The following is a 26,883-nucleotide window of genomic DNA, read 5'->3' as shown; positions in this document are numbered from 1 at the left end:
ACCAAACGCCAGCGTCCTCAGCTCCCAACAAGCCGCCAGCACCACCGCCCTTGACGCCCTCCCTCCCATCGTCCGGATCAGCCTCCCCCTCATCCTTGCCGCATCCTCCCCCTCCTCCAACGATGGTATCCCCGGCCTCGACCCCCACAGCCGCCGCCAGCTCATCGCATGCCCGTCATTCATTGTTTATGTCGTTGCCGGACAGACATCCAAGAGGCAGGTGTGTGTGTGCCATCTGCACAGGGCTGGGTCATTTCGACAAACTTGACCCTTGTAACCATATTCATCAGCCTCGGGTCGTCGGCTGTCTCCTGTTTCACACCTGTTCTGGGGTATATTACTTTCAGTGACTAGGATATAGAGATGTATTTCATGAATACCTACCTAAGTACCTAAGTCTGCTTGTCCGCTATAAACGCTCACGAACGACCGCTAATAGACCTTACACAAGATTGGAACTATCCATCAAATCCACAAACACCGACCTGTAAGCGGATCCCTGAAATCCCCAGACTCGCCTATAAACCGTTCCGAACATATGGTGCCGCAATAGACCTAGCCCCGCCCGTATCTCTCAGACCCCTCGAGCCCTCGCCCGTTGCTGGACTCTCCGCCCTCTGCTCAAAGCTCCTCGCCAACGCCAGGACTCTACTACTCTTACTCCTCACACCCACCCCGTCTTCCTCTCTACTACTCACTTTCAGCAACCGGCCGCCATCCTCCTCTACAATCCCACCGCTGCCCTCCGCCTCGACCTCGCCCTTCTCCACCCCACACTCCTCCCTACTAACCAAGCTCGCCCCATCAACATCCGCATTCACGACCCTCAACCGCATCCTGGGCACCGTAAAGGTAACCTGGACAACTCTCCTCTCCGCCGCAGCCTCCACGTCCCACTCCCGCTCCGCCTCCTGCTGTTCCCTCTCCTCCTCCCTCTCCTTCATTTTCCTATCCTCGGGGCTCCCCCAGTCATCCCCGCTAGTCCTCCTCCAGATGTCCTCCACGTCGCCCAGCGCGTTGCTCTCGTCCCAGTCCCGGGCCCCGCGCCTGTAGCGCCAGGGCGTCGCGTCTGAGACTGCGCGGCGCGGGGCTGTGGCAAGTTTGCTGGCGCCGTGCACGGGTGACGGGTTGTCGCGGTATGGCTCTAGCACCGGTGTGGGCGCGTGCGCGGAGATCATGCTCACAGTCCTCCCGGCACCGGCGTTGGTTTTGCCGCGGCTTAGGGCCCGTCGGACTGAGCCCATCCAGCTGAGTCGGGGCTTCTCTTTCGAGGGGCTTGGGGCGGGTGTTTCCTCGGGACTGGGTTTCTCTCGAAGCAGGCCTACGGTAGCGATGGGTGAAGGTGGGTGGACTGGACTGCTAGGATCATCCCGATAGCGGTCCGGTCGCCCGCCCAGAATCGCCTCGCCTTCAGCTTGCAGCGCTGCGAAAGAGGTCTGGGCTGTCATGAATGACTCGGCACCTTGGCTTCCGGGGCGGGCGCCGGTGGTGAAGGCGCGTGGGCGGAGACCTTCACGGGTTTCTGGTGGGGAGTCGTTCGGCGGGCTGGTGTTGGGCGTGGAAAAAGGGTTGGTGATACTATTTAGGAGATTTGCAGAGCGAATCGAGATACTGCGTGCAACGCTTACAGCGGCGCCTCCGCTCGACGACCGAGCGGATACGTTGGACCAGACGGAGCGGTCGCTGAGGTTGCTACCCGTGCGGCTTTCTCCGGAGTGAGAGGGTGATGTGCGGCCAGGGCTGCTGGACTCGGTGCTGTTGGGGTGGGTTAGGTCGTGTAGGAGGCGATCGGCTGCGCGCTCCCATTCCAGTGCCCGGGCTTGAGGTCCGGCATTACCCTCTTCAATTGGCGATACCGGGCAGGAGCTGCTAGTCGGCCGAGCACGCGCCGGACTTGGAGAGACGGCGCTGACAGGATGGCTCCCTAGCGGGTCAGGATCGCTGAACGGATCGAGAGTTGGTGCCTGGGAGAAAAGAGACGCGCGGTTGTCGATACGGTCTCTCTCACTCATTTCCGGTAGCCCTCCCGAGTGAGGTACGATTCCTGCCGGTGTGTGCTCCTCCTCTTCTGATTCTTTGATCGGATGTATGGTACCTGACCCTCGACTTCTGCGCTTTTCATCGTAGCGTGGCGCGGGATGGTAATTCCCACGAGGATTTGCACCACGTCGTAGGCCTCGTGTAGGGCTCGGTACCTCTACAAGCACGCCAGTTCGCTGTGCATCACCGGCGCTTACGCGCCGATACCCTTGCCCACCTCGGGCCGGTCGTCCATTCGACCACGGATATGCAGTATACGCTGCCATTTCCCGATCACCGAGGAAGCCCGCTGCTGACATATTGCCGCCTCGACCATCGATACCACCCTCCCCATACCCGTTAGCATTGAAGCTTTGAGCGCTAAGCCCAAGCTCTCGCAGTTCCTTGTCACGGAACTCGCGTTGTTTCTTCTGCCGGTGAGCGAACCAGAAGTAGAACAGTACGAGTCCGACTACAGCTGCAAAGCCGACTGCGACGCCCACGCCGAGACCTGCTTTCTGAGAAGTACTCGACAGTGGACCAGAGTGGGGCTGAGCGCCATCGGAGGCGTCTGGAGGAAGCGTGTAACTCGGAAGCCAGGTATTCGAGGTAACATTGTAGAAGAGATTGCGTGTGTTCTGAGTTGTTCGGACCCTCAGTCGACGGCTCAAGGTTGCAGGTATTGAATAGCCTCCCATCACCATCATGACATCACCAGGTAACATCACCGCTCCATGACCATAGAGGCCCGTCCCTTGCGCGAGGCCATCGCTGGACAATGGTGGAAAAGTCCAGCTCCATTCTGTTTTGCCACCATAACCGGCTCCGACATTGAGCACTGCCAGCTGCGGCTCGGCGGGTGTGTTGACGTCTCCAACCCAGCCGCCTAGAACCACTATCCTTTGTCCATCCGGTGTAAGCACGGCGGTGTGTCCAGATCTCGGGCTAGTTGGAGTTACAGCATCTCGCGCAGCAAGATAAGTATGGTCTTTGGAAGCTTGCTCTACCGGAAGGAAGGCCCATGCTTCCTCTGGCAAAGAGAATAGAGCGACCTGTGACATGTTGATAAAGGCAGTTTCCGTATGCCCACCAAGCAAGACGAAATTCTGCTGCTGGTTTTGCGAGCCATCGCTGTTGTTCGAAAACGTCGGCAGTAGAGGGGTGATGCTGAAGCCAGCTTCCGCAATAGGGGGACCACGGCTCGCAGTAAGGCCGAATTCGAATTCGTTCGGCGTTGCTGCAGGATCCAGATTGACCATGAGGTTCGAGTAGTTGGCAGCTGAGGTCCACTCATCTTGAGAAGCGTCCTCGAATGGACACATCCCGCCGAAGATGTACATGCTACTTTCGGGGCCATCTTCGCCGACTATGCCCGAGAACGCTATACTTGAGGCGAGGTAGTTCGGTCCTGCGAGAGCGCGGTGCTCTTCGGCGGGGTCAAGAGACAGCTTCTCCTGCACCCACGAGCCGTTGCCGTTGCGCGCTGACCGTCTGGCCACAAACTTCCACAGCTCGGCTCCACTAGGACCATCGGCACAGTCACCTGTGTATACGGTGATATCTCCATTGCTATCAATAACGGAAGCAAAGGCTTTCGCTGTGTCGGCATCGAGGAACGGCAGCGACGGATATAGGGTCGTCAGAGGTAGGTTGTCTGCTCTCGCCTCTGAAGATAGGTCCAGCGAAAGCAGCTCGAACTGGTTCGCGGAGGCTGGCGAGGGGCGGAATACGTAAAGAAGATCATTCGTCTCGTTTCGTGGAGGTGATAATATTCTGGTCGGGTTGTACGGAAGTTGCGCTGCCGAAGGCGCGGCCAGTAGCAGCAGTAAGCTTGCTGGAAGGCCCAGGAGGTGTGATGTTCTCATAATGGCTGCAAACGGAGGGTATGATCGCTGTGGGCTAAAGCAGGGTGCCGTTTGTGAGGGTTGTTCGTCTACCGCGTCATATTGAAGGTTGAGAGTTTTGACATAAGCTCGCGACGAAAGTTATGGACTCGGTGATGAAGGACCGGAGAGTGAAGGATGAACAATGGGACAAGGATACAAGTGCGGAGTATAGACAATGGGGTGGCAGGGCATCGGGTCCTGATAGTATCACAGACCTGCGCGGCCTCGAAGTGGGTACCTAGGTAGGCTGTAAACACCAGGCCCAGCCTTGCCAGCCACCGGTTGCGCAACAACCCACTCCTGTCCTGCACGTGCGATGGCTCTCTCCAATTGATCCAAGCCGAGATAACATTGAGGGCTTTACCCTGTCTGCAGGCCGCCTTCATGCAGTATCTGGGTCCGGATGGGGGACGCGGGGCGCATCCGCTGGCTGAAACGCAGGAATCCGTGGGCCTCTTGCCATGGCAACGCGAAGCCATGGCAGAAATCGGCGCGGCTGGGCGGAGCTGACGAACGCCATCTCAGCCAGAGCGAACCCTTCAATGCGGGAGACGCCGCCGGAATAGGATCTGTAGATAGCTAAGTTGCCCAGTAGAGGTTCGAGGATATGGCAGTTAAGAGCTGAGGTCGAAGAGAAGGGCCGCGCTCGAATTCAACCCCGACGTCACGTGGACAACCGATCCTTGGACGGTGATGCGAATATACAAGGCAGGTTTTGAAGGGAGCACAACATTAAACCTCTCCAACTGCCTGCTTGTATCCAGGGCGAAGCACAAGCTCAACAACGTTGCACTGCGCACTCTTCGGGTCATTGAAGTCACTTCCCACCGATTCAGAGGATGTCCAAGCGACAGATGCTACATTACCCAAAACCCACTATGAACCCTCTCGAGGGGCACCAAGATTTGCTCCCCAGAAAATCCTTCAATAGCTGAACCTCATTCCACCATTAGCACAAACCACACTGCCAGTACTCCAGCCGCTTTCAGGCAGACACAGCATCCCAACCACACCGGCAATCTCGTGCTCGTACGCCGGTCTACCGCCCGCTTTCGGTGCCTGGTCGACGAACTCCTTGTCATCTATGCCCTCCCTCGCATGCGCCAGCGGAGTGTTCTTCAACCAAGGGTTGATCATATCGAAGAACTCCTGCCCGTTGCTAGCGTACATATCCGTGGCCACCGGACCGGGGTTGATAGAATTGACGGTGCAGCGCTCGGCCAACTCACGCGCCCAAGTCCGCGTCATGGCTTCCAGCGCTGCTTTCGTGCCGCCGTAGATGCTCTGCTGCGCGAAGCCTAGACTGGAGCTCACGCTGGACAGGTTCACGACGCGGCCGGAGCGGTCATGCGGTAGGTAAGGCGTCGCTGCCTTCATGAGGAACAGCGGCCCGCGTACGTTGACGTTGTACTGGCGGTAGAACTCGTCGCTCTCGGACTCCTCGATTGGCACGTTGCCTGATACGCCAGCGTTGTTGACGATGATGTCGAGCTGGAACTTTTTGGTCTTTGGGTGCTGGAAGTGGTTTTTCGCCGTCTCCACTATGTGCGCCGGACCATTGTCAGTGCCCATGTTTGCCTGGATCGTGATCGCCTTGATGCCATGCTGCGATTGAAGCTCTGACGCAAGCTTCTCGGTCTGAGATGCGGAGCTGTCGCTGGTGTAGTTCATAACGAGCGAGCAGCCCTTGCTGGCGAGATTCTGGCATACCGCAGCGCCAATGCCTATGAAGATTTAGCGACGGTTCTGAAGTGATCCCATGTGTTGATATACCCCTCGAGGCACCAGTCACAACGGCGACTCGCCCCTCCAGAGGCCTGGAACCTCCTCCTCTGCTGAGGTTTGTTGAGGCTGTCCTCGTGTACTCTGGTCGTGACATGTTGAATGACTACCCCAAGCGAAGCTTGAATGAACAAAGTGTAGACTCGAGATGCGATATAGACGCTATAAACTGTCTGAGCGCCCAGCTGCTTCACGAGCTGTGATGATACTAAGTAGACTCCGATGTTTAATGGTGGGGCATCAACGCTGTATACGCAATTGCTGCCAGGATCAGATAGCAGTCGCAATGCTCCCTTACGGATAGTCTTAGCTGCCGGTTTCTGTTCCCGTAACGAATCTCGAGTGTGAGTCTGACGAGCAATGGGTCTTAAGATCAGCTCCTGTTAGAAGAAGTGCTCAAAGAATGACACTCCAGCTCTCAGCCAGTGACATCGCTGATAATCGCAGGCGCGCATTGGCCACCTTTGTCCCGAACCTCATCCCGCAGCAGAGCACTCTATCAGTACCTACCCTTACTCGTACCCGAATCGCAGACAATACCGAAGCCGAACCACCCTTGCAGAAAAAATCCGAGAGTAGCATCGCCTCAGGCTGAGAAGCGTTCACAAGGTCGGCACCATGTCGACTTCACCTGCCGCCCATGCGCTCAAGTCGGGCCACGGCCAGATGAAGAAGATGGCCCAATTCAAGGTACAGCCATTGCGAGTCATACAGCTCTCAGCAAGAATCTAAACTCACCAGAAATACACCGTCCAACCCAGGGGTTTCTGGGCGCGCATCAGCCGCTTCCTCGCAATCGACCCGCAGCGCTCAACCGGCATACCTCTGAATCCGCAATTCCGTAACCCACCCCCAGGCGCCCTCGACCCCGCGACCTACGACGATCCGGTCACAGTTCCGGCGGCAGATTTGGCTGAGAACCCGTACTGGAAGCGCGACATGCGGAGGAGGTACCCGAGGATCAGCGTCATGAAGCAGGGGGATGTCGTGGCGCTGCTGACCGTGGGGAGCAAGGCGAATCCCAAGGACGAAGTACTGCAGATTGGGGACGCGGGTGCGAAGCAGCTTGTGGCGGTGAAGGAAGAAGGGGAGAAGGGGCTGGCAGCGTACTTGAAGAAGGAGAAGGGCGTTGCTTCTAGCGTCCTAGGTCCCAGTGGCATGCCGCCATTGCCTACTGGGCTGTCACTGCATGACGGTGTGAAGAAGTACGGGATTTTGAAGGAGCAGTCTTATAATGGAGAGTAAGTCAAGTTGTTGACATGGATCACCTAGACGCATTGCTAATCTGTTCCAGCTACCCATGCCGGACATTTGAGTAAATCCGCATGGACGCAACGCGTGATGCTTCTTCGGGACAGCAGTTGTACATATTGTCTCAAGCTGTGCTAGTAACGTGACCTGCCATTTCTGTTGTAACTCGCAGATGGGAACCAGGGTTCAAGTGATGAAAATGTTCCGTTTTCATAAACACGCGCCTGTAAATGACTGGTGGACGGCGGTTCTAAGCCTCTGCATCTCGCTCTCTGCTCCCAAAGTCTTGCGATAACCGTTGTAGGGGCACCAACCTCAAAGCGAGGTGTCTCAAATCACGTGCCTTCAAAATTGTTCTCGGCATCGCTAGCTATTTGCCTCTGTGTGATGTCCCATAAACATCGAATATCTGCATGCAAGGGTGTCTTTCGTTGGAAGTTATTGTGGAAGGTTGTGTGGACTGAGGCGAACAGATCAATGTCCCACCTCCACGTCCACGATCACTTATCATCTCACCACTCGGTCGCGATGGAGGACCACAACGCACTATCTTTATCTATATCACCGTCTGAAGTCATCTTTAGCTGTTCCATTTGTCAGGCCACTTTGTCAGATATCTACAAAAACGTCCACAACACCCGAGGGATACGCGACGGTCGAAGTCCAGAGGCGCAAATCGCCACGAAGCTCTGGCTTACTGAATGCGCTCATCTGACGTGTGGCGAACATCTCCAAGGCGGAGGTCAGTATAAGGAGAAGACTGTCTCTACATTTATCCACAGGAAGCTGACGGAAGCGCGGCCTACAGGAGCGCCGTTCCACCCTGAAGGCGAGCAGCCACGCGCGCCATGTCCGCTCTGCATTGTTGAGAAGAATGACGGCCGGATGAAGAGCCTTTACGGCATACGAGGCACTCAAGAAGGCAGTTATGACGAAGCGATTCCCAGATCCTGGTTTGAATCGCCACCAGTCAGGCTGGATGGAAATGGTGCCGGTATGGAGGCACTACGCGTGAGCAACACTCAGTACAGCGTTACAGGGCTAAGGAGGCTAAGAAACATGTAGTTCCAATATCTGCAGCTCATACGGTTCAGTACGAAGGTGCTGCAGAAGTCTACGCAGGCTGCGCAAACACAAGCCGAGGCGGAACGAACCATCGAAGACCTCCTCTCGTCGCACCAAACACTAGAGGACCGAGTGAAGGATCTCAAGACAAGAGCGAAAGCGCTGGAGAAGAGCGAGGCAAAGCTCAGATACTGGGAAGAGCGCGAGCCAGCCATACGACACTACCTAGGCGTAGTCAGTGCAATAGCGAAGTAAGAACGTGTATACTGGGGGGTTCACTGCGCTAACTTTCACCAGAGAAAACGACTCGCTGAAGGCGCAGCTTGTCACGCTTGGTTATGAAGTGCCAAAGACCAATTACTCGTTGCAGCTGGCGGACGATAGACACCTGCTAAGTGCTTCAAGAGCAGGGGGGACACGTCAATCCGCTGCGCCCGGGAGACCAGAAGTCCAGGCAGTAGCGCATACTCCCGGCATGAGGCAGGCCGACCGTAGCAGCAACAATCAAGGTGAGCCCGCGAACGATTACCCGTTCACGCGTGCGCTTCCGGGCATTGCTAACCGTTACACATTGTTAGATCGCTCAAGCGAGTCCCATGAGATGACGTCTTCTGGCAGGAAAAGAAAGCTTCAGGAGTTTACCGAGCAGAACTATCTACAAGCCAAGCGTCCCAAGAGCAGCAGGGACCTAATGCCCCCTCCTTCGTTGTCGATCACTCGAAGGAGCAATGCGCCGCCGCACAGCCGGGAACCAAATAGGGAGTCGACCGGCGGTCACCGTCCCAGCCTAGAATCCAACAGGTCTGACTCAAACCAGAGCAGAAATGGCAAACCAGATCTTCCAGTCTACGAAAACGGCAGTTGGCAAAGTGCGAACCGACGTAGTCAACTGGAGGAAGGTGTGAGCCAGATACGGTTGAGCAGCAGCATGGAGGAGTCGCCGTCTGTTTACATGAGCGGAGCTTTGCCCACAGCTCCGTCTCGACGGCCTATACCGAGAGAAGTTGCCTCTCGTGATGTGGAATCACCGCGAGGCGTCCAGGCGCCTTTCAAACCTCTTACCCAGACACGGACGAAGACCGACCATCGCACGCAACGCGATGATGTGCCCTTCCTCAAACCCCTCGATCGCGGGCCTGGTACCACCAACACGCAAATCCATGCTCATTCCCCCGGCTACCCTCAGCAGCAAGTACTCAAGGAGAGTTCGCAACAGACTCTGCCAAATGCCGCCATGGAAAACAAATACGCGTACGATGGAGCTCCCGGCGTGCTCTTGCAACAGTACTCTAGCTCCTCCATGAACAGGGAAACGTACAATGGGACGGCAATGAACAAGTACCCGCAACAGCAAGGACCAACCGAGTCAGCATACTCCGCACACTTCCCACCGTCTTCTCGAAACATCCAGACCCCCGACATCCAGGCAACGCCTGCGCCGCAACAGCGTCTCTACTCCGCCGCTGTATCTCGGCAAGACTCTGTCGCCAGTCCTTTCTTTAGGAATACTACTTCGAACTTCCACAATAATCATAGCAGACAGCCGTCGCAGGTTCTGACCGCCCCTCGTCCGGGAACAATGCAGCAGATCGCTCACAGCTATCGCATGGCTCCAGCAGCCCCTCCAGACTGGCGCGAACCGCGCAGCATCAACGGACTGTCTTTCATCACCTCACCATATAACGTGAAAAACGAACCCATATACCGGCGAGAAGCTCCAGCGTACAACGACCGCCACATCTCGCAACCATTTCTTATGTCGCCAATGCCCCGGAACGAAGCAGGCTTTTTCAGACGACCAGGCGTACCTCCCGCAAACGCTTACACACAAAACCAGCCCTATGCGTTTGCCGCGCCACCGTCAACGATGGGTAGCTCCTACGTGCGGCAAGTGGCGCCGCTGCCTTTAAGTCTGCCCCCGGCTGTTAGTTACTACGGAGGCTCATTAACTGCAAGAAGATTAGCTCGAGATGATGTTCTGAGCATCAAAGGTGCCAGAAGTGGGCCTGCGGGTCTGCCACTTCGGGGTAGTGACACTCGCCGCGGCGGTTTTGCTATGAGAGACTCGGACTATGCAGGTTCAAGAGGGCTCTTTCCATCAACTGGTGGACGGCGTAGTGTGCGGAGGTAGCTGTTGCCTGAGTGTTGCCAACATGGTTTACAACGATTTCACCGAATGCTTAGTTCCTGAATCGAGCTCATCACTGCCCTATTTTATCATGTGGCTGGGGTTTTTTGTTGCTTCAAGAATGTATCGGACTGGCGAAGAATCATATTTTCTGCACCCTATCTGCTTACTCCACATTTCTGTCGTTCAGCATGAGTCCAAGGTGCACACAGGATCGACTCTATTCGGACGCGTACTCTACCCCACCTACTTCGAGCTAGGTGTAGAGCGCTAGGTCTCGTATCAGTTAGTGCGGATGTCGCACTTCGCCTCCCCGAGAACCAGGCACGACCGGCGAGGTGATCACAGCCGGCAGATCTGTACGACGAGCAACATTACGTACGCTGGCGATGTCGAGACTCAAGCAACCTCCCACCTTACAGCTCTTTTACTGGCTGCTTGTAGCTGCTGAATCTGTCCAGCCTTCTCCGACTTTCCGACTTTCCGATTTTCCCAATCAGCCGTCGTCAGCGTAGAATTACGCTTCGATCTGACTCGAGTGCAGGCATTGCACCTAGAGTGTTCATTACCCGCATAGTATCAATGGTTTAGCTTCAATTGTCGTCTCTAGCCCATCAGAGAGGTCATAAGCTAATGTACAGCGGAGACCCGAAAAGTGGCAGGAAGATATCTCCAGTTTGGAGTAGAGGCCTGGGGGCTGGGAATCCTTGTCGCTGAAATGGAATCCAGGTCGTTCCGTTGCAGCAAGATCCCAGAATAGCGGCGGGAGCAGCCGCCGCCAATTGCGCCACTGACAATCTGGAAAGACCGGGATCCCAACGACCGCAACCGAGCCCTCAACACCTCCATACCAGCGTCATCCATCCCGGAGATCTCGTACTAGCGAGAGCGATGGATGCGCCATGCCCTGTGATTTGAGATCCACCGTGCCTGTTCCATGGAGCTAGCGGAAAGAAGCTCCTTCTTGGCAAAGTACGTGGCTCTGAGGCTGGATCCGCTAGCCTGGCTGTGACAGATCTATCATGCATGTCCGGACATCTTGCTGGGTGGTCCGGATTGACGGTAACGCAATGCTCAGGGCACAGCTTCGGCAAGTGTTGCCATCTCGGTGAATTCAGCTGGCTATCCTCACGCAGTAGCAGTAGATGAACAACGACCCTATGTTCTTAGCCTTCTTTTCACACAGCTCCCCTGTAGTGGCGTGTTGAGTGCAACCGATCGGTGTGGCGATGTGGGTTGCCGTCGTGGCTTATGGAATGATATATTAACGACTGCCACTTCTTGAAAAGACTTTCTTCCTGAAAAGCAGTCAAAAGTCTTTGATCACTTTGCAAAAGTTTCTGTATTATCGCAACTCCTACCTGCAAACTTCAATTCACATTCGCTTTCCTACACCATGCAGCTCCTCGCTTTCCTCACACTCGGCGCCCTTGCCGCAGCCTCGCCCTTCTCCCGCTCGTACACCCTGAACTTTCGTCAGACCAATGCCACCGGCATCGAAGAATGCGGCAATGCTGGCTACAGACCCTCTGAGTACACCTGCTTCGATGGAAAGTTGTGTCCCATCAACAACGGCAGGCCAACTCAGCCCTGCGGTGACCACTGCTACGATCCCAGCCAGTACAAGTATGTATGACCTATGGCAAGTGGTTGAAAATAGTATTGACTTTTATGATCTTAGCTGCCAGAACGGCACTCTTTACTCGGGCATATTCTTCAACGGCACTGCTACTAGCTCGACCGGAGTGTCAGGCACTGCGTTCCCTACCGCCACCGGAGCGTTTCCGACAGCGACTGGTGCGTCTTTCAGACTGCATTAAGCTATCACTTCAGCTTCACATTGCCTACATCGTCGGACTTCTTGGCGCTCTTTAAAATCGGAGATCATAAGGCGTTATGCATATGATAGTGCATTGTATGCGAAAATCGACTTTCATGTACAGCGGCTTCGAACTCGGAAGGTACGGATGTACGGAGGTATCACGGTCATTTCGGCGACGAAGCGGAGTTGGTGTTTGAAGGTTTAAACGAGATTCATGATTCTCATTCTGTCCTTACTCTTAGTGTATGTAAAATTTGAGGGCGTGAGAGTTTTATACGCGCGGTATTCTGGGTGCTTCCTGCCACCACAGGCCTCCATACACAGAGCTATCACCCATCCAGACCTCCGCGCTGTAGTTGCAAGCCCGGGTTGTCGTACAACTGAACTCGACTTCCATACGTGAACTCGTTTAGGTTACCTGCGGTAGTTAATGCTGAACCAGCCATTAGTAATATCCACCCGGTGGTTGGTGAATCTAAAGCCAATGGTGATCTTCCCGTCCTGACCTACAGTCACCTCCTCCTTCTGATAGCGGCCGAACAAGTAGTTCTTTGGGTCAAAAGCACGAGTGTCGTAATGTATCTCATGTATAGGAGTAGTGGAAGCCCACAGGCCGAAGTAACTGGCGTCGAAAGTGAGGCTCCGAACCCGGTCCCATCTTTCACGACCTTTGATCCGTTCGCTGCAAAGAGCATCAGTGGTGAGTTGAGGACGGGAGCAGTATTAAAGCATTACTTCTGGGGAATCGGAGAGTCCTGCTTCTTGCTTGCTTGCTCCAGTAGAATTTTGAGTAAATCGCCGTTGCACTTCATCCTCTATCGCGCTCATCGTAGGGTGTTCAAGAACTGACAAAGAATAATGATGGCTTTATCAGTCGGGCAAGCCAAACTAAGCAATACTTTAAGCCATGATCACTACATGGCGCGGGGTTCGGCAATCTTACCGACTGCGAGCTAAAAGGAGGTCTGAACTGCACCGTCTGCTAAGTCAACCTGGCTGGGTAGAGCCTTGCCGACATGCCCGGACTTGATGAGCTGCTGAAAAGCATTTTCCAGGTGCTCACGGAGCTTTCAAGATAGCAGTGTCAGAACTTAGCTTCTGAACTCTTCGGGCACGTGGAGTGAGAGATCTTGGGTATCATGAGGTTAGTTTATCTTCGTGACGGAACTCAACACCGGACTGGTCCGTGCATTGAATCTTGAGATAGACTGCAGTTCTCCGGCCCTGACCGCACCGGACATATCTTGAGGCCATTAGTACCAACCACGTACTCCAACTCGTAACAGTCAAATGTCATGGCAGACACAGCTATCCGTGTCGCTTTCATGCGCACACAATTACCGTCCCTTGAGTCTGCCCTCAATGCCTTTAAGTCTTCCTCATCCGCCTTTCGGGTAGTACGCACCGTCAATCCGCCTCAATCTAATGGAGCATCGCGACCTCCCAAAACTCTCTACATCCTCGACTCCTCATTCAACCCACCCTCAATCGCCCACCTCTCCCTAGCTACCTCCGCCCTCCGCAATCCAAGCCCCAACGATGCCCAGCCCTTCCGTTTCCTCCTCCTGCTGAGCACCATGAACGCGGACAAGGCGCCCAGTCCCGCAAGCTTCGAGCACCGTCTGGCTCTGATGACTCTCTTCGCCGAGGATCTCACACAAGAGCTTTCGGGAGCCTCCTCCACATCCTCAAACAAGTCCGCCCCTACACCGCCCGCTGTTAGTGTGCCTATAGACATTGGCCTAACAACAGCACCGTACTACTCCGATAAGTCCGCGGCAATTGATTCCGCCGAATCGAGTCCATACCCCAAAGGCGTCAAGCACGTCCACCTGGTAGGCTATGACACACTCATCCGCTTTACCGCTCCGAAGTACTACAAGGAGTACACTCCTCCGCTCTCAGCACTCGCTCCGTTCTTCGAGGCGGGCCATAAGCTGCGCGTTACGCAACGGCCCGCAAATCCGAAGGACGAGTCTTCGAGCGAGTTCGGTACAGCAGATGAGCAGAGGGGCTACCTGGACCGCTTGAGGAAAGGCGAGCTCGAGAGCGAAGGCTTCAAGCCGGAGTGGGCGGAGCGGCTGGACATGGTGCCAGGAGATGAAGGCGTGGGTGTCAGCAGCACGAGGGCGAGGAAGGCGGCTAATAGAGGCGATTGGGACGAGGTGGGCAAGTTACTGACGCCCAGCGTGGCTGGTTGGGTTAAGGAGCTGGGGTTGTATAAGGATGATGCTAGGGGCGCGAAGATGGCTTGAGGGATAATATCGCCAAACAAGCATTGCAGAACCAAAGGTCCGACTGATCCCCTCGAAGAGCCTTCACCACACTGTGCTGCGATCCGTACGAGGACATGAGGGAAGCGCTCAACCCCTAGATGTTAGGAGTGTCGTAAGATGCACTGGGGAAGTCATTGGCCTCGTATACAGCTCGCTACGGCGAAATAATCAGGTCTTGCATCATACGCACCATGGGATAGGCCCACGTGCTCTGCTTGCAGCATCTTGATATGTGGCAATGACCGCCTCTGTTGCCTGACTACGTACCTAATCCATGTACAGTTCAGTCCCTTGGCCAGTTTAGCCATAAGGGTTCACGTACGCCTCACAGCGTAGCAGCACATGTCGAGCAACCCTTTTCGAAGAACGCATCGCAGCAGGAATGCACCAGTCTAGATCTTCACGTTTGCAATGCATGTAAAAGCTGCCAACATTTCTCAGTATTTCTGTCATAAAGTTCAGCATATCTGGGTGTCTCCACTCTCTGCGGCGTTCCTTCTGTTTTTGGCCAACCCCTACGAGGCAGATCTCACTTGCAAGATGTCGACCACTTCTTGCCTTTCAACATCCCGCTGTGGGCTACTCTTGCTTCTAACTCTACCTGTCTTTGCCATGGCTGTTTCCAGTGCCGCTGAATCTGGTTCCATTCGTTTTCCGATCTGTTTCAGTCGAGCTTCAACAGCATCACCGGCAAGGTATCCATAAAGAGTCCCTCAGATGGCGAAATCTAAGAAACGAGACTCGACGGAACTTTGCTGCACTGCTGAGCAGCGGTCAGACTCTCCCCCATTGCCCAACGCCAGGGTATCGGATGTATCCAAACCTCAGCAACCGCTGCTTCATGAGTCTCCTCAAGTGGATGGATCGAGATACAACACCACTCGCACAGAAGACATAGAGCATGAACTACAAACCATATTCGAGGCAGCAGATGGAGACGCCTTCCCTCCGGATATCCGTCGCAGCCGCCACGACGCAATCAGTACATCCCATGATGCCGACTTCAAGCCAGAGAACTTCGCGGCTCGACTGCGGAAGAGGCTTTCCTTTACCAGCACCAAATCCGCTCACAGCCAGGGCAAAAGGCGAAAAGCCGGCGCCCGCGGCTCGTCAGGCAATTCCACTAGCAATGAACTGCAGACTATGAAGCAGAAGCTCAGTAAAGATCTGCTGAGTGATCAGGCGAGAGCCGAGGGAGGTTACGATTCTGACGCAGAGGCCATTGAAGAGGCGACACTCGAGTCCTTCCAACTTTACAGTCCATCACCCGGCGACGGCTCACCGATAAGGTCTCGAGCCGAGTCTTTTAGACGGACTGACCTGAGGAGCATCGAGTGGACTCGGCCTGGACATGAGCAGTAAGTGACGTTTACCCGCTCAGATCCTGTCAAGGTGTCCAGTGTCACTGCTGCTTGTATCGGCTACAGGCTTGTTGGGCTTTCGGGCGCGGCAGGCCTCACGACAGTCATTTCATAGTCTATCACAGCTTCTGTCACCGCAAAACAACTCACACTGAGGAAGGCTTGTTGAACTAGCTTACAGCTACTAACCACTTGTTGCAGGGACCAGAGACCTAGTCGAAACCCTACCATGAAAGCCTTCTTCGAGGACGACGAACTGGGCAACTCCAAGGAGACTATACTCAAGGTATCGGATGTTCGTCGCATCCCTGAGTCCACTAGTGTTCCGGACATCGCCTCTGAGATACGCCATGTACGTGCTATCCGACGCTCGCTGTCTGAGCACTCTATTAGCATGCCACCTCCGCCGCCGCAGATTCTGCCGAAGCGTGTTCCAAGCGCCGCCAGCTCTGTCAATTCTCCTCTTTGGAAGCTCTCCGTACCCGGCAATGACCATTCAATGGAAGACGTGCCGCCGGTTCCACTAATCACCAGTAGAAAGGACTTAGGTGTCCAGAGCATCAGCAACGAAGTTGATGCCGACGAGTGGCCCCTAACCAGCATGCCGGTCTCGGCTTCAAAGCACACGCAGCCTGTGGCGGACGCGCTGCCCGATGAGAACCGGCGATCAAGGCGTGATGCACTGGAAACGGAGTCCAATGAGAACGCCGAATCCGCCTCTGTCAAGTCCAACAAACGAGGTGTTGACAGGAAAACATCACAGCTCGATCGGAAGCGCCGCTTAGATCCGTCAAGGTCGAACGAGCTAGAGACTGAGGTGGATGAGCCGAAGTCGTGCAACGCATCTGTGCATCTCTACAACATGCGTATCTCCCAGCATCTTCGGTCTGCATCCACGTTATCCGTCGCGCCGTCCATCAAGCAGGCTTCGGGAGTTCAGCATGGGCGCGCTCGCTCAAGCCTAAGCATCAAGTCAAAAGCAGCACCCGCCTCAAGGCATCAGCGTCAGTCAAGCTCTGGATTTGCCAGCACCAAAGTACCTAACGCATGGGGCAACGTCGTCAGCGAAGCATCTTCAGTCTACTCAACTAGACCGAACAGTCCCGAAAGTCTGATGTTGCCGCCAGTACCATCTGCCTATACTGTGCCACAGTCAACATTACGCAACGAGACAATAGTAGATAGATCACAGACAAACACGCCGCTTTCGGGCAGGTCGCCGAGCAAGCCAAGTCCTGCTCCAACGCCAGTGGTCCCACGTAGCCATCTAAAGACGCTGAACGAAGAAGTCTGGCCTCATAATGCTCGTGACTCAAGAAAACATCCAGATGGATCGACGGCAGCCTTCAACAACTCTAGCTCCAGCAGTGTTGGCAAGGATTCGAGATTCAGGGAAGAGCTCACCCCTTCGCCGCCGACAAAGAAGGCCAAGTCCAAGAACCGCAAGGGCTTTGGGCTGTTTCACCACAAAAGCAAGAAAGGCATGCGGGCACTATCGATGTTTGATGGCTCGACGTACGACGAAGCTCCCATTGAAGAACGCAAGCCTACCCGGCTCCAACGCTCCATGGTCTTCCATGGCGATGTCGATCAAGCGGGTGCGCTATGGGAGAGAGCTAGGAAAGCATACCAAAAGGAAAAATCAGCCATGTACCTCTCGCCGGAAAATGCGCAGTCAGCTGGTCTGTTCAGGGAAAGGAGTGCTAGCGTTGCGATCCCAAGTCCTAGGAGGCCGTCCAGCATGGTCGACCCAACGGAGAGAGAGGGACGGCCGAGTCTTGCCGACACCAGACAGATTCGTTCCATGTCTTACATTAAACGCGGAGATTTCCTGGTACCGCCTGAACTCGCTGGAGGGAAGTCCACAGGCCCATCACTTACAGCAAAATCATCGGTTGCCTCTTACGCCTCGGTCGCGTCCTTTCACTCGATCGCAAGCTCTCGCAAAGAGGAAAGCGTAGACGACTCGACTGCCGAAATCAGCGCCTGGTCTCGCTATCCCAGTCATACTCGACCGCAACGTACAGGCAGCGCAGGAGCAGCTGATAACGTCATTGCGCGAGACTTTGCTGCCGTGTTTGCTCCTGGTGGCGACTCCACGGGCTCGGACAGCGAGAACACAATCAAGCGCAAGGCGGCTCAGAAAAAGAAGGCCAAAACTGGCATGGTCAAGAGCAAAAGCATGACGTTCGGCAAGAACTTTCTGAAAAACTACGCCAGTATCTTCAGGAGCCAGAGCAGAGAATTTAGGCGGTACGGAAGCGGCCACAGGACGAGCATCGCCACGGGCGGGAAACTTGAATATCCGGAGTTGGAGCTGCTGGCGCCCGTTATGTTCAGTAGCATCCCAGAGGTGGCTGTTGTCAACACGGAGGCAGAAGGCAAGAAAGCCAAGAAGCACACAGCTGCGAAGGCAGAGAGCCGAGATAATGAAGACTTGAAGAAGTGGACGCCTAAGCCAGCCCTCAAACAAGAGTCTAACGGCGGCAAGTGGGAGTTTGCGTTCAGCAATGCCGGCCCATCAAAATCACGTACATTGTCCAACGCTCACGATGAGGGAGTCGATCCAACTGCTACATCTTTCGAGCCGCTCATGTCCGGGGCACTGCCAAGTCGTATTGATGGTTCGGCGGAACGCGATCATGCTATGCCTGCTGCACTCCGCTGGTCGAAGTACTATGGGAGCTGCGTGCACCTGCCTGGCACCTCCGAAAGTAACAATGCCCTCCTGAGTGACAAGCCATTAAATCAGCACAGAGCAGCCTCGCGCGACGACACTATCAGTTCGCCAACTCGTCAGTCGTCGCCTCTTCATTATAACAACAGGAAGTCCGCATCCTACATCTACTCGGAGACGAGTTCAAAGAGCCTGCCGGGCCGCATGCGGCACTTGCACGACAAGAACATGAGCGTAACGAGTGTGGTTAGTATGACCAGAGCGAGCACGAACGACCTGCTTGCGTTGATGCAGGAGAGGGAAAGATTGGAGAGGGAGAAGTTGATGAGGGGAGCTGAAGATGACTGGGCCGTGTAGGTGAGCAACACTCAAGACTTCGTTGCGACGGGGACTGACTTTGTAAGGGCCATGTCAACGCTGTACTTGCGGCACCGGAAGCGCTCGTGGCGTGTGCGTAGCTCTTGATGGTGTGGTCCGTTATCAGGCGCTTCTAAAGGGTACATCTGACTACAACGCAAAGGACTATCTGTGTCCGCTTCCACACATTTTCGGAGTATCGTTACTGTTGGCTGGGGAAGTACCGCCATGGTTAGCCGTTTAGCTTGTTATGATTGTTACAGGCAATTTGATAGATTCACTTAGCCCCAACAACGTGATGTAATGTTCACCTTACTTACAACGATCACTCGTACTTATGAATGCTGTGTCCTCTGTCTAGTATACTGCGCGCCTCAGGAGCAGTGAGATGTGAGGCAGGGAGCGATATGTGCATCCAAGTTGCATGGTGTTCTACACCGTCGGCGACAATACTCGTGGTTACCAGAACTGCTGATAGCTGTCTGCATGACGCAGCCAGTAAGTTTTAGTACTATCACATTTCATCTATCTCGGCAGCATCAAAGCACATTTCCAGCCAAGGAAGGCCACAAGGCTCTGAAGCACGCAAGCCAGGCCGGCCCGTGCTTGCTCCCCCACCAAAGGAAGGTGGGGAGCAAAAATAATCGACGATTTTCCGACCGACACAGCACAACCTTCTTCTACAATTCCCAATCGTACTCCAAAACCCGAATAACACCCCGATCTGTTTCTTGTTCGTGCCTCTGTAAAGCAGCTGAGAGCACTGAGCATACCACATCGCTGCTTCTTCTCAACCACCTCTATATCATCCTCCTACCGCCCCACCATGGTCTCCTCCTCCGTCCTGGGCTTCCCCCGTATGGGGCGCCTGCGCGACTTGAAGAAGGCGAACGAGGCATACTGGGCAGATAAGCTCTCCCAGCAGGAGCTCCTCGATGAGGGCAAGCGACTGCGTCTCGAGCACTGGAAGATCCAGAAGGACGCTGGTGTCGACATCATCCCCAGCAATGACTTTGCTTTCTACGACCACGTCCTGGACCACATTCAGATGTTCAATGTAGGAACATGACACGAGACAGCGAGTGCGTTTGCTAATTGATCGCCGTCAGGCCATCCCAGAGCGATACTCCCAGCACAAGCTCGATCCCATCGATCAGTACTTCGCCATGGGCCGTGGACACCAAAAGGGCGATGTGGACGTGCCAAGCTTGGTAAGGGAATGCGCAAAACACAGCGACAAGAAGTCAACGCTCACACAGCACAGGAAATGGTAAAGTGGTTCGACTCGAACTACCACTATGTCAAGCCCACTCTCCAGGATAACCAAACCTTCAAGCTCGCATCGGACCCGAAGCCCATCAGGGAGTTCCTCGAAGCTAAAGAAGCTGGCATCACTACCCGTCCAGTCATCGTAGGCCCCGTCTCCTTCCTCGCGCTTGGAAAGGCAGACCGTGGCCAGAGCGTTGACCCGATCTCCCTGCTCGACAGCCTGCTCCCGGTATACGTCGAGCTCCTCGAGGGCTTGAAGAAGGCCGGTGCCGAGACCGTCCAAATTGACGAGCCTGTCCTAGTCTTCGATCTCCCGCAGAAGATCAAGGACGCTTTCAAGCCAGCCTACGAGAAGCTTTCCGGCTCGAACATTCCTCAGCTCGTCCTTGCAACCTACTTCGGCGATATTGTGCATAACTTCGATGTCATCCCGGCTTTCTCACAGCTGTATGCTCTCCACGTCGATCTTGTCCGGCATCCCGAGCAGCTCGAGAGCGTCATTGGGCAAATCGGCGACAAGCAAACTCTTTCTTGCGGTGTTGTCGACGGACGCAACATCTGGAAGACAAACTTCAAGAAGGCCATTGAGCTAGTTGAGACCGCTGTTCAGAAGCTTGGCAAGGAGAGGGTCATCGTTGCCACCTCCAGCTCCCTCCTCCACGTCCCACACACTCTCGACAGCGAGAAGAAGCTGCCAGAAGAAGTTAAGGACTGGTTCTCTTTCGCCGTGCAGAAGGCTTCAGAGGTTACCATTATTGCCAAGGCCGTCACTGAAGGCCCCGCCTCTGTACGGGAGCAGCTGGAGGCCAACGCCAAGTCCATGGAAGCTCGCGCTTCTTCCAAGCGGACTAACGTCCCCGAAGTTAAGGAGCGCCAGTCCAAAGTCTCCGAAGACATGCATAACCGCAAATCGCCCTTCCCGGAGCGCTACGCCCAGCAGAAGGAGCACCTGAAACTGCCGATCTTCCCCACCACCACGATCGGTTCATTCCCTCAGACCAAGGAGATCCGCATCCAGAGGAACAAATTCACCAAGGGCGAGATTACTGCCGAGGAGTACGAGGAGTTCATCGAGAAGGAGATCCAGGAGGTCGTCAAAATCCAGGATGAGCTCAACCTCGATGTCTATGTCCACGGTGAGCCTGAGCGGAACGACATGGTCCAGTACTTCGGTGAGCGATTGGACGGTTATGACTTCACCACCCACGGCTGGGTTCAGAGCTACGGCTCCCGCTGCGTGCGGCCACCAATCATTGTGGGTGACATTTCACGCCCGGCTCCAATGACCGTCAAGGAGTCGAAGTACGCCGCTTCCATCTCCAACAAGCCCATGAAGGGTATGCTCACGGGCCCCATCACCTGTCTGCGGTGGTCTTTCCCCCGTGACGATGTCCACCAGTCCGTCCAAGCACAACAGCTGGCCCTGGCCCTCCGCGACGAAGTCGTCGATCTCGAGGCCGCCGGTATCTACGTCATCCAGGTCGACGAGCCTGCCCTACGTGAGGGTCTCCCGCTCCGCTCCGGCCGTGAGCGCGAGAACTACCTCTCGTGGGCCGTTGACTCGTTCAAGCTGTCGACTGCCGGCGTTAAGGACTCCACTCAGATCCACTCCCACTTCTGCTACTCCGAGTTCCAGGATTTCTTCCACGCCATCGCTGCGCTCGATGCTGATGTGCTGTCCATCGAGAACAGCAAGAGCGATGCTAAGCTCCTCAAGGTCTTCGTTGAGGAGTCATACCCAAGGCATATTGGCCCGGGTGTCTACGACATTCACTCGCCACGTGTGCCGAGCGAGCAGGAGATCAAGGATCGCATCGAGGAGATGCTTCAGTAAGTCGCTCCCTGGAGTATCTTGACTGTGCATTATGCTAACATTGTACGCAGATACCTCAAGCCCGATCAACTCTGGGTAAACCCTGACTGCGGTCTCAAGACCCGCCAGTGGAAGGAGACCAAGGCGGCCCTGACCAACATGGTCAACGCCGCGATCTTCTACCGCGAGAAGTACTCCAAGTCCTCATAGACCCATCCAGCAGCTTAACAAGACTGTGGTGGAGCTATAGGCATGTTTCTGGCTGCGTCACAACTGGTAAAAGTTCAACATGATATGATGGCATGACTTTGGTCCATGCCGCTTAAGGGGGTTCAAAGCGAAACGATCTCAACATCGGCGTTTCGTGGCGGCAAATTAGACCGGCGTTGTATTGATTCTTTCTCTGTGGGCAGTGGTGACAAGAGCCACCGTTATCAGCGCGATTTTCAAGTTCAACAATATGGCCGCCTTGTGCGCGGGGAGGAGACCTATCAACTGGGTCTCCTGAGAGGTGGAGGATGGCGATTGAATATGTAGAGATACCAACTCGTTCAACCCGTTCTTATGTCGCGAGTGAAGTCATGAGCGTGAGTACGAGTATAGGTAGATGAGAACCAAGAATCTGGGTGAGCAGTATTAACCCACCTTCCCCCCAACTAACCGTCAGCCTAAGGAACTGAAAACTACCTAGGTAGGCAGGCTCCCCTCGACTCGGCCACCCTCATTTCCCTTAAATCTGTTTCAGCATCCCAAAACACTAAGCTGCGAAACGTTATGACGTCATCTATGTCTCGATCTTCCCTGAGCTTCTACACCTCCTCCTTTCAGCTCGAATACTTCCTCTTCTCTTCGAAGCTTCACTAAGGTAGCTCCGCCCTCCGCTGTTCGTGCCATTCAATATCTTGAGCGAGGTGAGGCAGGATTGGATTCTACAGCTTCTATACGTTGATATAGCCCATGTAAATCACCTCTCCGATCTGTCGGCTTTAGTAGGATTGAGAACATGAGTTAAACAAGAAAGAGGCATGAAAAGTTTAGTCTGGAGTCCTGTAAGCGCTAACGGACTCGGCGAATCGTACGGTGAAGGTTGCCAGCCGAGGTGGGGGCCAAAAAGTGATGCTTGGGGGAAACTGAACGCAAAGACTGAGCATCACCTTTTGGCCCCCGTCTCGAACCATGACTTCGAGGCGTCCCGCATAAGACTACTGCAGCCATCGTCGACCATTCATCCAGTTGATAGGTATTTAGATGAAGCCCGCTATATAATTAATCGAACCCGCCATATCGTTTTGCTGAATCTCAAATATCGGATACCACGAAAGTAACAGAGCGTGCGCACTGTTGCTTCAACACATTTCTTCCTAGCCATACAGCAATGGGAAACTTCTGATTCTAGACGAGATCGCCATGGAGCTTCTCCCGCCTAACCTGCTGACGACCTCCACCCTTATCCACCCCCTCCTCTTACTCGCCCTGATACCCATCTTTCTCGTCACGATCCTCGTAACCCTTACCTACCTCTACACGACCCTCCGTTACCACCTCGTCCTCCCTCACCACCTCTCTACGACCAACGATGCCGGCAAACTCTCTCCTCAACCACCCCCACACATCCCCTATGCCATCCCCTTCCTCGGCAGCGCTTTCTCCTTTCTGACCCCCATCCCCGGTGGCTACTGGAAAGCCCTCTTCGCATTCCACCCCCGCGCCAGTGGCGCCTGCACATTGCTCCTCGGCGGGAAAACGACGCATGTCCTTTTCTCCGCCAACGCGGTGACGCAACTATTTAAGAGTCGGGGGACAAGCAGAATGGTTTTCAATAAGATGGTGATGGAGAAGGGGTTTGGTGTAAGCAAAGAGGAGCTAGGGAAGTTTTATGGGGTCGATGATCCGCAGAATGGTGCGGAGCATCAGCAGGATGTGATATGGCAGAATTATCTGCTGAAGACGGAGGCGGTTGTTGAGTTGTTGGGGGAGTTCTTGGGCGCTTTGCGCCATGAGTTGGCGGAGGAGTTAAAAGACGGTGGGGTTAAGGAGGTGGAGTTGTACGAGTGGTTACGGAGGCACATGTTCACGGCGAGCACGGCCACGTTCTTTGGAAAGAGGATCCTGGAAGTGTACCCGAGGCTGGGAGAGGACTTCTTCGTCTTCGACCGCGAGATGCTGAGCATGTTCTTTGGCATTCCGAGGCTGTTTATCCCGAAAGCGTACGAGTCGCGGAAAAAGGTCTTAGATGGCATGGAGGAGTGGCATGTGAAGACGATGGAGGAGTGCAAAAATAGTCCCGCCGATCCGGAGACTGTCAAGTGGGAGCCTGCTTATGGTAGCAGGGCCAACAGGGCGAGACAGCGCTTGTATGCCCAGCTGGGCTTAACGATGAGGGGGAGGGCGGCTGTGGACTTGGGGTTTCTGTTCGGTATCAGTAGCAATGCGATTCCAACGGCCGGTTGGATGTTGATGCATATCCTGGATCCGAAGGCGGACACGACGCTTTACAGGGACGTCATGGAGGAGCTCAAGTCCGCCGTGAATAAAGATGGGACGCTCAACATTCCTGAGCTGATGTCGTTGCCGCTTCTGCAGAGCATATTCCACGAGGTTTTGCGGCTGTACGTGGATGTCCTGGTTACGAGGGAGCTTTTCGAGGACCTTAATCTACCCATTGACGACGGGAAGACACGGATCGCGCTCATGAAAGGTGGCATTGTCATGGCGCCTTCATGGCTTGGTCATCGTGACGAAAGTCTCTGGGTCAATCCCCCTTGCGAAGTCTTCCACGCCCGAAGGTTCCTGAAGGTCGATCCTGAAACTGGCAAGCCAATATTCAGCACGGGAGGGACGGCGGGCAAGTTCTTCCCATTCGGTGGCGGGAGATCGATATGCCCTGGACGGGTATTTGCGAAGCAGGAGATCCTCACGAGTCTGAGTATGGTGTTACTTGGTTTTGAATTTGAGGTTCTTGGATATGTGGGGGAGAGTGGAAGGAAGAGGGACAGGTTTCCTTCTTTGAGGAATGGCTATTCTGGGAGTGGAGTCATGGTCATGGGAGGAGATGTCAAGGTCCGCATGAAGCGTATGCAATAGTGGCCAGTATTTTACATCGCACTGAGCCTGACGCGATGGTTGCACATCTGTTTTCTTTCGGCCTCTCGGACTCCTCCGCAACTGCATACGAGGTCGGGTAAGCAAGGGTTTGGACGATGCGCACCGAGCAAACAGTGTAAACCATCCAAACCGTTTCTTACGTGCGTCAGAGGTCCGCATAATCTAAGGGATGGGGTGTAGGAGCTGAACAACGAGCAGTTGGACGAAAGTGATGACAGTAAATCGTGTCTTTCTGGTAGAACGAGATTAACTTTAAGATGATCTTGACCACAAAGATGGGAAAGATTGCAGGCAGTGGCTTAGGGCAGCGCCTCGCAAGCTATGGGTCTTACAACTGCTCAAAGCGGATCTAGTCTTATATGGACACGAGCATGGAGCTCGAGGAAGGGTGGTTCAGTGAAGAGGAAAGAATCTAGTCATACGAAACCTGAACATATGTATCGGATTCTGATCTGCAGGACCTACAGGCTTCGTCAATATTGTCGATTCGATAAAAGGATTATCGATCCGCGAAAAACGGAGCATCAGATGTCGATGTGATGCAAATACATAGTGCAAACATCGCTTACTTTTTTGGCGCCTCTTGGCATCACCGCGCCGCATTTCACATCCGGGTAGAACCTAACAGAACGCTTTCCTCTTCTTTCTTCTTCAGCTCTCTGGAAGTATCCCACACCCCCCCTATAGATAAAGCATGCTAATAGAAATTACAGTTGCCTTTTGGCTTAGATCAAGTGTAGTATCTGTTCTTTTCAGTTTAATCTCTGAAACGAGTCTACGGACTCATTTATTGATTATACTTATTTTTGCAACTCGGAAGACGGCCGCTGTGCTTGCACATGTCGCCCTCCACCGTGTCGCCAGTATTGCACTGCCTCTGGCTGACGCGAAGCTTTTTCATCGTGTCTTCCGCCTTGTGCGGGAGCTTGAGGAAGAAGAGCTGTGATGTCTTGACTTTGACCCACGCTGCCTGTGATGAACCTTGCTGTCTTCCAAAACACCAGCGGGATCATTCATGCCTCTTGAATGCTCCCCAGCTTCATGGTGGATCAATCACATAGTTCACTCTGAGGGCATTTGTCTCACTTCCGCGCCGCTGTTCACCCCGAAGCATTGAATCAAAGCCAGCCAGCTTCAAGAGGCCGAAGAAGAAGCCCAGATCGAGTGAACTCTACTCCAAGCAGCAGACGCTCCACAGACTTGCAGTTACCTTGACAGGTCGCACGTCAGATGCCTTCAATCAAGCCTAGACGACGGCACTACCTCCCCGCCGAAGCCATTCCTCGACTGCCACAAAGACAGAAACAATGCTGCCTCCGCTCAGCTCCATGCACATCAGCACCAAGTAGCGCGCGGGCGTAACAAGGCCACAAGCGGCGAGGAGGAGGAAGCCGCTCACAGCTCTCCACTTACAACCTCGAGCATGGCGGCATCCAGCTGGCTCTGGCTACTCTGTTTGACGCAGAAAATTTAACGCCGAGGTCGTCAGGAACCGGTCTGTAAAGAAGCTGAGACGCTCACATGGAGCAAGGTGAAGGATACACGAGGGCAACTGGACTGTGGAAGGTTGCGGGATGGCTGCGAGATGGCTGCGAGATGGCTGCAGGACGGCTGGAGCAAACTTGGCTTGAGTACCTGTAGAGTTGATCGGCAGACGGGTTTCTGAAAAGGCAGGGCTCAGTTTTTGTAGCTGCCTCTTTACAGGCATGTTCCCACGGACATGAATCCGTTGTTTTGTGCACTCCAAGAACAAGCAAATAGCGGTACGGGATAGTCTAAGTGACTAAGGTGATTGGGTCGTTGCCCTTCGTACCGTCGGCTGGATCTGTGGACGCTGTGGGCCGCGTTAGGGAATGGGAGGGCGCGCGGAGACGGCACAGTGGTTTGGCGGTCGAAGGCATGGGCCAGTGGCAACAGAGTGCTGGATTTATCAAGGCATCAAGCAGGTGCAGAAGAGCATGGATGGTGTTATCCGTGGTGATCATTATGGGTATCTATGCTAGTGTACGAGTTCCGAGGAAGCAGAGACTGGAGCAGGAAAAGCCCTTCGCTATGCTTACAAGTATTAAGCA

General features: G+C 54.5%; 9 protein-coding genes across 9 annotated transcripts; 7 read left to right on the top strand and 2 right to left on the bottom strand.

Moving 5' to 3' along the window:
* Positions 1-518: 518 nt before the first annotated feature.
* On the bottom strand, positions 519-3,884 carry W97_02030 (uncharacterized protein; the record flags this gene model as incomplete). Its single annotated transcript, XM_007779932.1, has 1 exon — positions 519-3,884. One exon carries the CDS (start codon positions 3,882-3,884, stop codon positions 519-521), a length of 3,366 nt encoding a protein of 1,121 aa, XP_007778122.1.
* A 945-nt stretch (positions 3,885-4,829) lies between these two features.
* On the bottom strand, positions 4,830-5,784 carry W97_02029 (uncharacterized protein; the record flags this gene model as incomplete). Its single annotated transcript, XM_007779931.1, has 2 exons — positions 4,830-5,629; positions 5,679-5,784. 2 exons carry the CDS (start codon positions 5,782-5,784, stop codon positions 4,830-4,832), a joined length of 906 nt encoding a protein of 301 aa, XP_007778121.1.
* A 521-nt stretch (positions 5,785-6,305) lies between these two features.
* Positions 6,306-6,932, top strand: W97_02028 (uncharacterized protein; the record flags this gene model as incomplete). Its single annotated transcript, XM_007779930.1, has 2 exons — positions 6,306-6,377; positions 6,429-6,932. The coding sequence occupies 2 exons, from the start codon at positions 6,306-6,308 to the stop codon at positions 6,930-6,932; spliced, it is 576 nt and encodes a 191-aa protein (XP_007778120.1).
* A 534-nt stretch (positions 6,933-7,466) lies between these two features.
* On the top strand, positions 7,467-10,134 carry W97_02027 (uncharacterized protein; the record flags this gene model as incomplete). Its single annotated transcript, XM_007779929.1, has 4 exons — positions 7,467-7,949; positions 8,004-8,254; positions 8,301-8,512; positions 8,582-10,134. 4 exons carry the CDS (start codon positions 7,467-7,469, stop codon positions 10,132-10,134), a joined length of 2,499 nt encoding a protein of 832 aa, XP_007778119.1.
* Positions 10,135-11,527: 1,393 nt separating this feature from the next.
* W97_02026 (uncharacterized protein) lies at positions 11,528-11,951 on the top strand (the record flags this gene model as incomplete). Its single annotated transcript, XM_007779928.1, has 2 exons — positions 11,528-11,757; positions 11,813-11,951. 2 exons carry the CDS (start codon positions 11,528-11,530, stop codon positions 11,949-11,951), a joined length of 369 nt encoding a protein of 122 aa, XP_007778118.1.
* A 1,297-nt stretch (positions 11,952-13,248) lies between these two features.
* On the top strand, positions 13,249-14,208 carry W97_02025 (uncharacterized protein; the record flags this gene model as incomplete). The annotated part of the gene is made up of 1 exon (XM_007779927.1): positions 13,249-14,208. One exon carries the CDS (start codon positions 13,249-13,251, stop codon positions 14,206-14,208), a length of 960 nt encoding a protein of 319 aa, XP_007778117.1.
* Positions 14,209-14,946: 738 nt separating this feature from the next.
* Positions 14,947-18,624, top strand: W97_02024 (uncharacterized protein; the record flags this gene model as incomplete). The annotated part of the gene is made up of 2 exons (XM_007779926.1): positions 14,947-15,587; positions 15,792-18,624. The coding sequence occupies 2 exons, from the start codon at positions 14,947-14,949 to the stop codon at positions 18,622-18,624; spliced, it is 3,474 nt and encodes a 1,157-aa protein (XP_007778116.1).
* An 826-nt stretch (positions 18,625-19,450) lies between these two features.
* On the top strand, positions 19,451-21,916 carry W97_02023 (5-methyltetrahydropteroyltriglutamate-homocysteine methyltransferase; the record flags this gene model as incomplete). The annotated part of the gene is made up of 4 exons (XM_007779925.1): positions 19,451-19,681; positions 19,734-19,835; positions 19,889-21,723; positions 21,778-21,916. The coding sequence occupies 4 exons, from the start codon at positions 19,451-19,453 to the stop codon at positions 21,914-21,916; spliced, it is 2,307 nt and encodes a 768-aa protein (XP_007778115.1).
* Positions 21,917-23,113: 1,197 nt separating this feature from the next.
* On the top strand, positions 23,114-24,790 carry W97_02022 (uncharacterized protein; the record flags this gene model as incomplete). Its single annotated transcript, XM_007779924.1, has 1 exon — positions 23,114-24,790. The coding sequence occupies one exon, from the start codon at positions 23,114-23,116 to the stop codon at positions 24,788-24,790; it is 1,677 nt and encodes a 558-aa protein (XP_007778114.1).
* Between the last annotated feature and the right edge of the window lie 2,093 nt (positions 24,791-26,883).

The sequence above is a fragment of the Coniosporium apollinis genome, assembly GCF_000281105.1.
Source record: "Coniosporium apollinis CBS 100218 chromosome Unknown supercont1.7, whole genome shotgun sequence".
Taxonomy (NCBI): Eukaryota; Fungi; Ascomycota; class Dothideomycetes; genus Coniosporium; species Coniosporium apollinis.
This window is presented reverse-complemented; position numbering and strand designations above follow the sequence as displayed.